Source organism: Mytilus galloprovincialis, chromosome 14 (genome assembly GCF_965363235.1).
Source record: "Mytilus galloprovincialis chromosome 14, xbMytGall1.hap1.1, whole genome shotgun sequence".
Taxonomy (NCBI): domain Eukaryota; kingdom Metazoa; phylum Mollusca; class Bivalvia; order Mytilida; family Mytilidae; genus Mytilus; species Mytilus galloprovincialis.
Genome location: NC_134851.1, coordinates 966,369 through 978,909, shown reverse-complemented (window position 1 = coordinate 978,909; position 12,541 = coordinate 966,369). Strand labels below are relative to the sequence as shown.

Genomic DNA, 12,541 nt, shown 5'->3' with positions numbered 1-12,541 from the left:
AAGGTTAAAATTCAGTTTTTTTTATAAAATAATGCTTACTTTGGTCTTGGCCTAGAAGGTCTAAAACCATGGTTACTATCCTCCATTTGGTCTGTAGAAGCAGATTTAGGTCTCATATCTGACCACACAACTGATCTCTGTTGTAATATAGCTGTTGCCATGGTCACATGGTAGACTTCAGCTTAAAATTTCTGAAACATAAAAATAAATCAGTCTTTGAAATTACCTGCTAAAATTGAAAGGAGAAGTCCTTTTCGTTTGAAATAATGGATTTCCCCTGTGTTTAATATAGCTACATACATGTATTTACGATTTATTTGTTTTAAAAAAGAAATTATAGTTGATCTGTCTGCAGTTCATCAAAGGTGTTCACATACACATACAGTAACTACAACTTACAGTTTGCAGTTTATTGTCATATTTACAAATATGGATCATTTATGGATTTATATACAGTTTATTAAAAAAATAAAGGACATGTTGTATGATTGCCAATGAGTCAACTATCCACCATCATCAAATGAACTGGATGTAAGCAATTATAGGCAACAGTACCACCATTAACAATGAGAAAACCCATACTGTATTATCAGCTATACGTTCTTTTACACATAATATTGTGTTGGACAATTTGTTACAATTATGAAAATATCAATTTGAATATATTGCAATTGATCATGAATTATACATGTATTAGATTATCATGTTATTATAAATTGTTTGCAAGAGAACAGAACAAGTTACTTTGAGCAACCAAATCTATGTTAGAATTTTGTCCTATTCTTACTCAGGATTTTAGTTAAGACATACCTAAAAAGTAAGAAAGACAGATAAAGAGAGACAACTCTGATTCAGATGTAATTATAATAAAGTATGAAGGTAACAATACACCATTAGATTGTATGGGCACAGCCATTTTATGAGCATAACATGGTATTCAGAATTAAGAGTATGGCTAATCCTGATTGGTTGATAAGTGCGCCCGTAATTTTTTATTATTAGAGACTTTGTGCATTCTGCATGATATCATATGCCAAACAAATTATTTTCCTTAGCGCTAACGGAAATGAGACGTATTTTCTACGCTAGGACGAGACACATATTTTTAAGTGCAAAATTGATAGGCATGGGACATAAGTACAAAATACGCTAAGAAAAGCAACGCGAACCTATATTTTTTGGACCCAAAAATCCTGTCCGAATAACTATTCTGTAATTCTAGCAAGGTTTCGTTAAAAAAATCGACTTTCTATAGTCTGTATCTCAAAAAAGGCTATCATTGTCGCCTATGGGAAAATTAATTGTTTTTTTCAATCTGAAAATTCATGAAACATGAAAAACCATGTCAGTGGTGGTTGCATAATCAATTGTAGGTCACAGAAAATCCCTTATCATTATATAGTCAGCTATAAGAAGCCCTACCACGAAAATGCAGAATAATTACAACAAGAAAATTGATGTCCGTAAAAAATAAAATGAAGTAATTCAATCTAATTAAAATTTAATCCTTTAATCATATTAAATTTAAGCAGAATTTTGGTTATGAAAATTATCTTTCTTTAATTTATAAGAACTTTGATTTTAGAAGATCTATATGCAAATTACGTATTTCTGCTCATAAGCTTCAAATTGAAGTTGGTCGTTTTTCAAATATTCCACGAAATGAAAGAATTTGCAAAAAATGCTCCTCTGGCTGTGTTGAAGATGAAATCCATTTTTTAACTAACTGTGAAAATTTTAAATCAGATAGAGATGCTCTCTTTGACTTTGTTTGTCAAAGAATTCCAAATTTTTCTATACTTAATAATCAGCATAAATTTATTTATTTATTAAACTGTGAAGACAATCAGGTCCTTAATGCTGTTGGTAAATTTATTAAAGTGAATATGAGTTAGTAATTGTATTGTAACTGTATGTAAAAAAAAAAATTTGTTTGTATCTATGTATCTATGCAAATCAATATTCTTTTGCCTTATTCATGTATACTCTGTATGCCCCTTGTGGGCCCTGATAGAGATGCTCTCTTTGACTTTGTTTGTCAAAGAATTCCAAATTTTTCTATACTTAATAATCAGCATAAATTTATTTATTTATTAAACTGTGAAGACAATCAGGTCCTTAATACTGTTGGTAAATTTATTAAAGTGAATATGAGTTAGTAATTGTATTGTAACTGTATGTAAAAAAAAAAATTTGTTTGTATCTATGTATCTATGCAAATCAATATTCTTTTGCCTTATTCATGTATACTCTGTATGCCCCTTGTGGGCCCTTAATTGGAAATAAAATATGTTCTGTTCTGTTAATATTAATTGCTCCCATTCTGATATGACAACAAGGTGATACTTTCCTTCATCACTATATAGCTATATTTCTTTGTTTTCATGTACAGTTATATAATTACTATCTATATCTGTATACCAGTCAGGGGACTTACTGATATAAGTGATTTTTAAATCTCTTATTTGAGTAGCAAATTTGAAGTTTGTCTCAAATTGTGATTTTGTAGTTTTACCAAAATTTCAAACATAGGTTTAAATAATATCTTTTCATTACTAAAATTGAAAAAAATGTATTTTTTGCTTCTTTTAAGTAGCAAGGTTTATGCCTTTGATGCTATCATTTAGCTGTAAATTCTATTTTAGTTGAAAAAATGCTGTAATAATGGCTTTACATAATGAACTGATACTTTCTTGACAGATTTTTCCCAGCAGTGGGAGTATTTTTCCTGTAAAGTTCAAGGTTTCATCTTTCAGATTATGTAATAAAATTCTACTGTTCGCGATAAAAATTTCACTGTTCTGGGGTGTTGAAATTAGTTGGGGTTATTAAAATAATGATACTTAAAGAAGTGATTTTTGGGAAGAAAATTAAGGTATGATACTTAAACAAGTGATTTTTATGTCATTATCCTAGATTCAGTACAAGGTCATCACCTGAAATGACCTGGTCATCCTAGACAACACAGATGTTAGTTCTGATAAGTTTAGAAACATAATTAGTCCCTGGAACATTAGTATTCTATATTTAAAGCTACAGTAAAATTAAATCACTTTTTCTAGTGATTATTTTGTACTACTTAAATAGGTGATTATTAAAGAAAGACAACTCTTAATTCCAACCTTTATGGAAATAATGCTACTTGAATCAGTGATTTAGAAAATCACTCATTTAAGTAAGTCCCCTGACTGTATACTATATATAGCTAACTGTGTAACCCTCTTAAAATAAAGTATTGTTGTTGTTGTTGTTATACTGAAAATTAGGATTTTTCAGTATACGGATATGGATAGTAAACTGCACATTGCTAGAAAACAAAGAAAAAGTGATGTGAACGTCAAATACGTTAATAAAGTAATACAAATAGACAGGAAATACTAAATTAGAATTAAAAAACATTGATTAACAAAATTTTAATCTGCTAAACAAGTCCCTGTGGCCTCATCATCCCATAATCTTCCTTACAAATTTCTTCATCTATCAATACAATAACACAAAAAAATAATCAATTTATTTCTGCCCTTATATTAAAAAAAAATTAAATGCATGTTTTTTTATATTTATTTGAAATAATTATAAGTGAGGCAGAAGGTCTATTTTTGAAACATCATTCATGTGTCATTACTTCCCTTGAAAATGGACTGTGTGAAATTAACATTTCAATGTTACCATGGTTACTGTTGATATAAATTATTGATAAAAATGATTGTTTTACATGTCATAATATACATCATGTACATGATATATATATTTACTTTATTGTGCTTTAGTCTTTAATTCATTAAGGAATGACTGTAATATTTTTTCTGTCTATTCGAAATAACATAAAAAATTTGGTGCACACTGAATAACACGTGTAGCGGGTTATTTAACAGTGTGCACCACATTTTTTATGTTATTTCGAATAGACAGAAAAAATATTACAGTCATTTCTTATAATTTAATTCTAAATTCTATTTAAACCGTAGAAAATCTTGAAAAAAACGTTGATGACGTCACGGTCACATGACTAAATTATGTCTATGGGCTGATAACAAAATAACGTCAGCCAATCAGAAGACGTGTTACATCCAAAATTAAATTATTTGAATATATTCACAGACTTCAATAAATTTGCAACTGATCATTTACTTATATAGCTTTTCTATTCATCTTGCTATTGTTAAATAAGATCTGAGACTAGTATTAGTTAAATTAAGACTAAGCCAGTCAAGGTTTTTAAAAACTTCCATTTGTTAAATTGCTTAATCCTTTTAATTTAGAGAGCCACAGTCTTCCTAAAGAGACTATTTAAGGTATGTGCATTTTTGTAAATGATACCCAATACTTTTTTTTAACAGTTTACTACATAGCTTTTAATGTAGACCAGACTTCACAACTTAGGGAGCTACCATTTTATTTTTATGGGGGGGCTAGGATAAAAAAATTTGTCCTGCATTTTTTTTTAGATGTAATCTCTGTCCTGCCTTTTTATTTTTCACTCTGTTTGGTCCTGCTTTTTTTTTAAAGTTTATCCTGACCTTTTTTTTGGCAATTGTCTCATCCTGCCTTTTTTTTTACTCAAAACTCCTGTCCTGCCTATTTTTTTCAAATTTCATCCTAGCCCTGTATAAAAATCAAATGGTAGCTCCCTTACTGAAAATGACATATAGAACAAAATGTCCATCTTCAGTCTTGCTGGTCTTGCACAAACCTCACCATACTTTGTCACTTTTATGTGAGTTTTAACTTATTTACATTTGAAATTGAATACTTTTATCTTAACAAATACTGTTGATATAATTTGCTAAACTATAATTTATTAATAAACTATGAAAACTTGCTAGTGTTAAGTTCTACAATGCCACATATGAAGGATCATAACAGAATGTTTTTTTTAATTATATTAATCATGTTAATTAAACCATCAAAAGGCAACAATGGACAAGTATTACAACAATTATGTCAAAGAACAATTTATGATCCGTAACAAGTTTTAAACATTTCAATGCTTTCATAATTTTCAAGAATACATGTATATACATTTGTACATGTACCATATAAATATCTGAATAACATGAATAAGTTTATTCAACTTCCATGCCATGAACATTAATATATATTTTTAAAAGTAGTGCGATCGGACCCAGGGCGAACATGTTATTAGGACAATCAGGGACTGTAACAACCTACCAACAACAGTTACAGGGACCAACAATGTTGAGGGATTCCTAGCTGCCCTGAACTTGAAGGCATGCTCTAAAAGGAAGTAGGAAAAACCAGCTGTAAATAATTCTGTAAATCATTTTAACTTATAAAATACATCGATAATATATTATTATTTAATAATGAATGTTTAAAAGTCACCAATAGTTGTTAATATTAAAATTAAAAGTGTTATTCGGATAATAACAATGTTATTCAGTCATTTGTGTTACCCTAATTTGAAAATAGCCAAGATAAATCTTTCTGTGTTGCCCAAAACTCGCGTGGAATATTCAGCATTGAATCTGGAAAAAGAAGAACAAGTAGGACAAACGGACCTGATACCTTGATAGTGGGGCTTCCCATGGTTAGAAAAAAGTGCCTGTGGCTCGAAATATTTGTCCAGTTCAGATTGCAATATTAAAACAAATAATAAATTATATTTTATAACAAATACATTTTGTCCTTCCTTAGTGTGTGAAAAAGAACTTATCTCAAATTAACTTAAGAACAAAATAATTGCCAGTTTAATACATAAACTCATTTTCTTACGGTGGGGTCTTCTAATCGTAGAGAAATCTTAGTCCGCCATATTGTTTCTATGAACGCAAAACATCATGGTCACAACTGGGTTTGAATAAAACCGCTGTATAGTAAGGGTAAAAACCTTTAAAGACTCAGACTAACAGGTGCCCTACGAGGTACGAGCTCCACCAGCTGTCCACGGCATACTGACCCTCATAATTTCAAAATGCTTGTATGTTTCGTATAGTTCTCATAATTTATAGAACCACTGTCTTACTCTAAGTTGTCGACTCTTGTCAATGAGTTAACTCCCTGAAGTCTAAAATGTACGTCATTCAGAGTTGGGGGGCGAGACACCTTAAACTTTCGCACGCTACACGTTCGCCCTTTAAACACTTTTGCACTTGAACGTTCACCCCATTGGTCCGTTCGCCCCTATTTTAATCCAAATTCAATTTATATTAATTTATAGATATTTTTTATGTGTATAGATATATATATATATATTATGTATTCCTGAATAAAAATTTGGCGATTAAAAATCAGTATTATATGATTTATTTTTTTTATTTTTAATGATTAGCTATTAAATGATATAAATTGGCATGTGTTTGAAAATCATAATTGATGTTATAACTAATTTGATCAGTGCCGGATCCAGAGGTGGGGGTTCCAGGGGTTGGAACCCCCCCCCCCGTTTTTTTGGCCGATCAATGCATTGGAATGGGACATATAGTTGGAACCCCCTCTTTAGCTGGGTTGGGACCTCCCCTTTTTAAAATGGCTGGATCCGCCCCTGTTTGATGATCATGTATATCATGCATGTAGTTGGCTTGGTACATGTACATGTGCTGTGAGTAAACATGGTGAAGACAGTAAAGACTGTAAATGAAAAACATGAAAGATTTATTGATTCAAACAAAAATGTTTTCAGAATTCCAACAAACATGTTTTTTTGCAAACAGACGTGGATTCCTAGACAAATCACCCCAAAGAAAACTCAGACCGTCTTAAACATGTTAATGTTAAAAGACAATTTGGACTATCTAATTGATATTCAGTGGTTGTCGTTTGTTGATGTGGTTCGTAAGTGTTTATTGTGTTGTTTTTTTTATAAATTATAGCCTTGGTTTTCCTGTTTAAATGGTTTAATTTTAAGCTAGTCATTTTTGGGGTTCATTATAGCTTGCTGTTTGGTGTGAGCCAAGGCTCCGTGTTGAAGGCCTTACTTTGACCTATAATGGTTTATTTGTACAAATTGTCTTGGCTGGAGAGTTGTCTAATTGGCACTCATACCAGTGGTGGAATCAGAATTTTTCATAAGTGGGGGCCCACTGACTGCCTAAGAGAGGGCCCGATCTGGTCATGCTTCAGTGATTCCCTATATAAGCAACCAAATTTTTCACAGAAAAGAGGGGCTCCCCTCTAAATCCGCCTCTGCATACCACTTCATCTTATATCTAATTAGTAAACAGATTTTACTTCTCATTTAAGACTAGAAAAAGGCAAATAACTTCCAATGAGAACCCAACAATACATATTCTGAGTTTTGAATAAATGTATAGATAGACATTCTTTCAATTAGCTTGTACTATGAACATGTGAAGTGATCAGCGACCATTAGCCCTTGGCAGCGTATTCTTATTAGCAGGGCCCTCAGGATTGTTCTAAATCCCAATTTTTTGTTTAGGACAAATAGCTTTCAGTTTAGGACTTCACTGGCAAATGATTGTGACTGTTTTGGACCCTTGCTTAATATGTGTTTATCATGTTTACAACCAAGTACTTTATTTGTCTATCAAATCAACCAAAATGAGAAGAATAATTACAATTATAATTTTCAAACATAGATATTAAAACATAAATAAGAAAATAATGCACTAATTTTTTTATTCTGAATTTACAATAATCTTTATATCTAATGTTATCAGACAGACACTGTGACATAAAATTGAGAATGGAAATGGGGAATGTGTCAAAGAGACAACAACCCGCCCATAGAACAGACAACATCAGAAGGTCACCAACAGGTCTTCAATGCAGCGAGAAATTCCCATGTATGACAGAGCTGCTAACTAATTGGATTTTAACTCTTATTATTTTGTTTTATTTATTTCCAGATATGGTTGTCATTCTGATGTTAAAACACATGAAATGACTTTCATGTGCACAATTTGATAAAGAAACCTGATATGGAAGTGAAGTTTCAGAAATCAATGTAATTTAGGACTCACAAGTTGTAATAGTTCAAAAGATGGCCATTATGTACCAGAATATGTATGGCTGGATACTTGATCATTGGCAACTGACTGCAGACTCTTTTAAAGATGTTGATTCTGAAGACAGTACTACAACAGATTTCTCATACAAAAAGGACATGTTTGAAATAAATAGCCAATTTATCATGGATAGCCAGTTTGAAAGTAAAATCTGTGTACAAGAAAGGGTTGAAGATACAATTGTCAATCGTAAAAAGAGAAAGAGAAAAAGAAAATCTGTTTTAAATGACGGTGAAATTAAAGCTAAAACATATCATGATAAAATTATAGAAGTTATTTTACATGCCTATAAAACTTTACTCGATGGTTCTAAAGATATGAAGCTTTTTAGAGATCTTGGTAAATCATTAGATAATAATGTTACTGCAAGGAAGATTGCTACCAACTCTGGACCAGGAGACAAACTTAGGGAATTGTGTTATTCTGATATCAATGACCTTGACATTGAAACTGTGACTTTAAAATCTCATGGTGTTTATGATAATTTGTGTAATAAACTTGTGAAAAATTGTAGCAACTCTTCCATAAAAGTTAAAATTAAGGATGACTTTTACCTTTTACCTGCTGAATGTTCCTTCATTATGGGTGACACTGTTAATTTAAAATATTTTTCTACAATTTTAGGCAGACATGAATTTGACTTTATTTTACTTGATCCACCATGGGAGAATAAGTCTGTTAAAAGAAAGAAACAATATTGGACATTGGATAATGAAGAATTATTTAAAATCCCAGTTCCTGAGTTATCTGCCCCTGGTTGTGTTATTGGTATGTGGGTTACAAACAAAATGAAACATAAGGATTTTGTTATACAAGAGTTATTCCCCTTTTGGAATGTAGATTTTATAACAACATGGTATTGGATTAAAGTCACAAAGACTGGCAGTACAGTGTTAGATATAATGTCCGAACATAAAAAAACATATGAAATTCTTATATTAGGAAAATGTAAACACACAGAAATGAAGGACGTATCTGATGAAAAGATAGACTCTAACACAGAAGAAGAACATACGAAAAATGACATTTGTAAAAATATGAAATGCAAAGAAAACTTCAGTGAAAAGATAAGTTCTAAATCTTTAGATGGCATTTATAACGAGAGAACTATCTTACCTGCTTCGTTAAACAATGACAACCTACCGTTAGAGATGACAATGATGAGCGTGCCTAGTAGTATTCATTCAATGAAAATTCCATTACAAGATATCATGAAACCTTATCTTCCAGAAACTCCCAATTGTTTAGAAATATTTGCCAGGAACTTGACGCCAGGTTGGTGTTGCTATGGTAATGAGGTGTTTAAACATCAGCATATGGATTATTTTGAAGTTTTTACCAAAGATACTTAGAATTCCATTAGACTGTGATGTGAAATAAATAAATGTTAAGCATGCACCAGACTCGTTTAAATATTTTATGTGCATTGTTCATGCGTTTGTGCACACATTTTAGTACCAATTCCAAAAATATTTTTAAACATTATGTAACCATCATTGTTGTTATATTATATTACTACTACTAGAAATATATAGAGAATAATACATGGCAAAATCTGTATCATATATCGTATCATCCCGAGACATCAATATCAGCCCAAGGACCTTTAGGCCCGAGGGATGATATTGGTCGAGGGTGATACGGCATGTGATACGGATTTTGCCATGTATTATACGCTTTATCATATATTTCAACAGAAGAGTATTATATTTTATGAACTGTTTTCTGATCCATAGCACTGGGTTACCATCAGTCCTGCTTTTGTCTTGTTTCAAAGCCTTAAAATAACTGCTCAGTTAATATTATACGAAGCACCTGGGTTACCTAACAATCTGTTGTTTTAAAAATATTTTGTTTATTATTGTATTTATTTGAGTGTTTTGTATTTTTTATAGTTGCACTTAGTGTACCCAAAAATATGTTGTGAAAACTTGATGTTCGTGACGTCACATACAATATGAAAACTTGACGTTCGTGACGTCACATACAATATGAAAACTTGACGTTCATGACGTCACATACAATATGAAAACTTGACGTTCGTGACGTTACATACAAAACAATGACGTCATTAAAAAAAAAAATTTTGAGGAAATTTTTTCTTAAGCCAAAAAAAAACAACAAAAAAACTGACTTCATGTAAAAAAAAAAAAAAAAAAGGTATGCGATACGGGTTTTACCATGCGATACGGGGTATGCGATACGGGTTTAGCTATGCGATACGGGGCATGCGATACAGGGTAGGTGATACAGACTGGAAAAACGAACCTTTATTACATATACAAAATAGCTGTATTTTGTACTAAATATATGATAAATATTGATAATATTTGTCTGTCATTGAAACCAGTTGAAACTTTGATATATGATGTTCAGTAGTTTTTCAGGAATCTAATGTTTAGTAGTTGTCGTTTGTTGATGTGGTTCAAAAGTGTTTCTCGTTTCGTGTTAATATATAGATAGAGTTTTTTTTTCATTTGAATTGATTAACAACAGTAATTTTTAGCTCACCTTTCCAAAAGGAAATGTGAGCTTTTGCCATCACTTGGCGTCCGTCGTCGTCCGTCCGTTGTCATCATCCGTCCGTCGTAAACTATTTCAAAGATCTTTTCCTCTGAAACTACTGAACCAATTCAAACCAAACTTCATCTGATTGATTCCTAGGATATCTAGAATAAAGTTTGTGTTTTAATTCCCATTTCATCAAAAAACATGGCCGCCATGGCTAAAAATAGAACATGGGGTAAAATGCAGTTTTTATACGACCGCAAAATTTGAAAAATTTTTCGTCGTATATTGCTATCACGTTGGCGTCGTCGTCGTCGTCGTCGTCGTCGTCCGGCGTCCGAATACTTTTAGTTTTCGCACTCTAACTTTAGTAAAAGTGAATGGAAATCTATGAAATTTTAACACAAGGTTTATGACCACAAAAGGAAGGTTGGTATTGATTTTGGGAGTTTTGGTCCCAACATTTTAGGAATTAGGGGCCAAAAAGGGCCCAAATAAGCATTTTCTTGGTTTTCGCACTATAACTTTAGTTTAAGTTAATAGAAATCTATGAAATTTTGACACAAGGTTTATGACCACAAAAGAACGGTTGGGATTGATTTTGGGAGTTTAGGTTTCAACAGTTTAGGAATTAGGGGCCAAAAAAGGGCCCAAATAAGCATTATTCTTGGTTTTCGCACAATAACTTTAGTTTAAGTAAATAGAAATCAATGAAATTTAAACACAATGTTAATGACTACAAAAGGAAGGTTGATATTGATTTTGGGAGTTTAGGTCCCAACAGTTTAGGAATTAGGGACCAAAAAGGGACCCAAATAAGCATTTTTCTTGGTTTTCGCACCATAACGTTAGTATAAGTTAATAGAAATCTATGAAATTTAAACACAAGGTTTATGACCATAAAAGGAAGGTTGGTATTGATTTTGGGAGTTTTGGTCCCAACAGAATAAGGGGCCCAAAGGGTCCAAAATTAAACTTTGTTTGATTTCATCAAAATTGAATAATTGGGGTTCTTTGATATGCCGAATCTAACTGTCATGACTGTGTATGTAGATTCTTAACTTTTGGTCCCGTTTTCAAATTGGTCTACATTAAGATCCAAAGGGTCCAAAATTAAACTTAGTTTGATTTTGACAAAAAATGAATCAGTTAGGTTTTTTGATATGCTGAATCTAAAAATGTACTTAGATTCTTGATTATTGGCCCAGTTTTCAAGTTGGTCCAAATCGGGGTCCAAAATTAAACTTTGTTTGATTTCATCAAAAATTGAATAAATGGGGTTCTTTGATATATCAAATCTAACTGTGTATGTAGATTCTTCATTTTTGGTCCTGTTTTCAAATTGGTCTACACTAAAGTCCAAAGGGTCCAAAATTAAACTTAGTCTGATTTCAACAAAAATTGAAATCTTGGGGTTCTTTGATATGCTGAATCCAAAAATGTACTTAGATTTTTTTATTATGGGCCCAGTTTTCAAGTTGGTCCAAATCAGGATCTAAAATTATTATATTAAGTGTTGTGCAATAGCAAGTCTTTTCAATTGCACAGTATTGCGCAATGGCAAGAAATATCTAATTGCACAATATTGTGAAATAGCAAATTTTTTTTTAATTAGAGTTATCTTTCTTTGTCCAGAATAGTAAGCAAGAAATATCTAATTGCAAAATATTGTGCAATAGCAAGATTTTTTTTTTAATTGGAGTTATCTTTCTTTGTCCAGAATCAACTTAAATCTTTGTTATATACAATATACAATGTATATTCACTTTTTACTACCAACTGATAAATTATAATAAATAACATTCAGTGATAATAAGCAGTTTTTTTTTACATCTTAATATTTTATGATGTATTTAAATGAGTAGTTATTGTTGCAAACTCCATTAGAAATTTTAATTGAGATTAGTTTTGGAATAAGGGAAAGGGGGATGTGATTAAAAAAATTGGGTTCAATTTTTCTCATTTGAAATTTCATAAATAAAAAAGAAAATTTCTTCAAACATTTTTATGCCCCACCTACGATAGTAGAGGGGCATTATGTTTTC

General features: G+C 31.4%; 2 protein-coding genes across 3 annotated transcripts in view; one reads left to right on the top strand and one right to left on the bottom strand.

Annotated features, from left to right (window-relative positions):
• LOC143059025 (uncharacterized) overlaps positions 1-5,880 on the bottom strand; it is a 61,238-nt gene extending 55,358 nt beyond the window's left edge. For both annotated transcript variants that reach the window (XM_076232488.1, XM_076232490.1), the window contains exons 1-2: positions 5,737-5,880; positions 40-191 (exon numbers count right to left, since the gene is read on the bottom strand). In XM_076232488.1, coding sequence (XP_076088603.1) covers positions 40-161 — 122 coding nt within the window. In that variant the 5' untranslated portion in view covers positions 162-191; positions 5,737-5,880. The remainder of the gene's footprint in view (positions 1-39; positions 192-5,736) is intronic.
• LOC143059026 (N(6)-adenine-specific methyltransferase METTL4-like) lies at positions 5,860-9,387 on the top strand. The gene is made up of 2 exons (XM_076232493.1): positions 5,860-5,941; positions 7,830-9,387. Exon 2 carries the CDS (start codon positions 7,964-7,966, stop codon positions 9,338-9,340), a length of 1,377 nt encoding a protein of 458 aa, XP_076088608.1. The 5' UTR covers positions 5,860-5,941; positions 7,830-7,963; the 3' UTR covers positions 9,341-9,387.
• Positions 9,388-12,541: the final 3,154 nt, after the last annotated feature.

Coding starts and splice junctions, on each gene's coding strand:
- LOC143059026 (XM_076232493.1), top strand. CDS start 7,964: ATGGCCATTATGTACCAGAATATGTATGGCTGGATACTTGATCATTGG.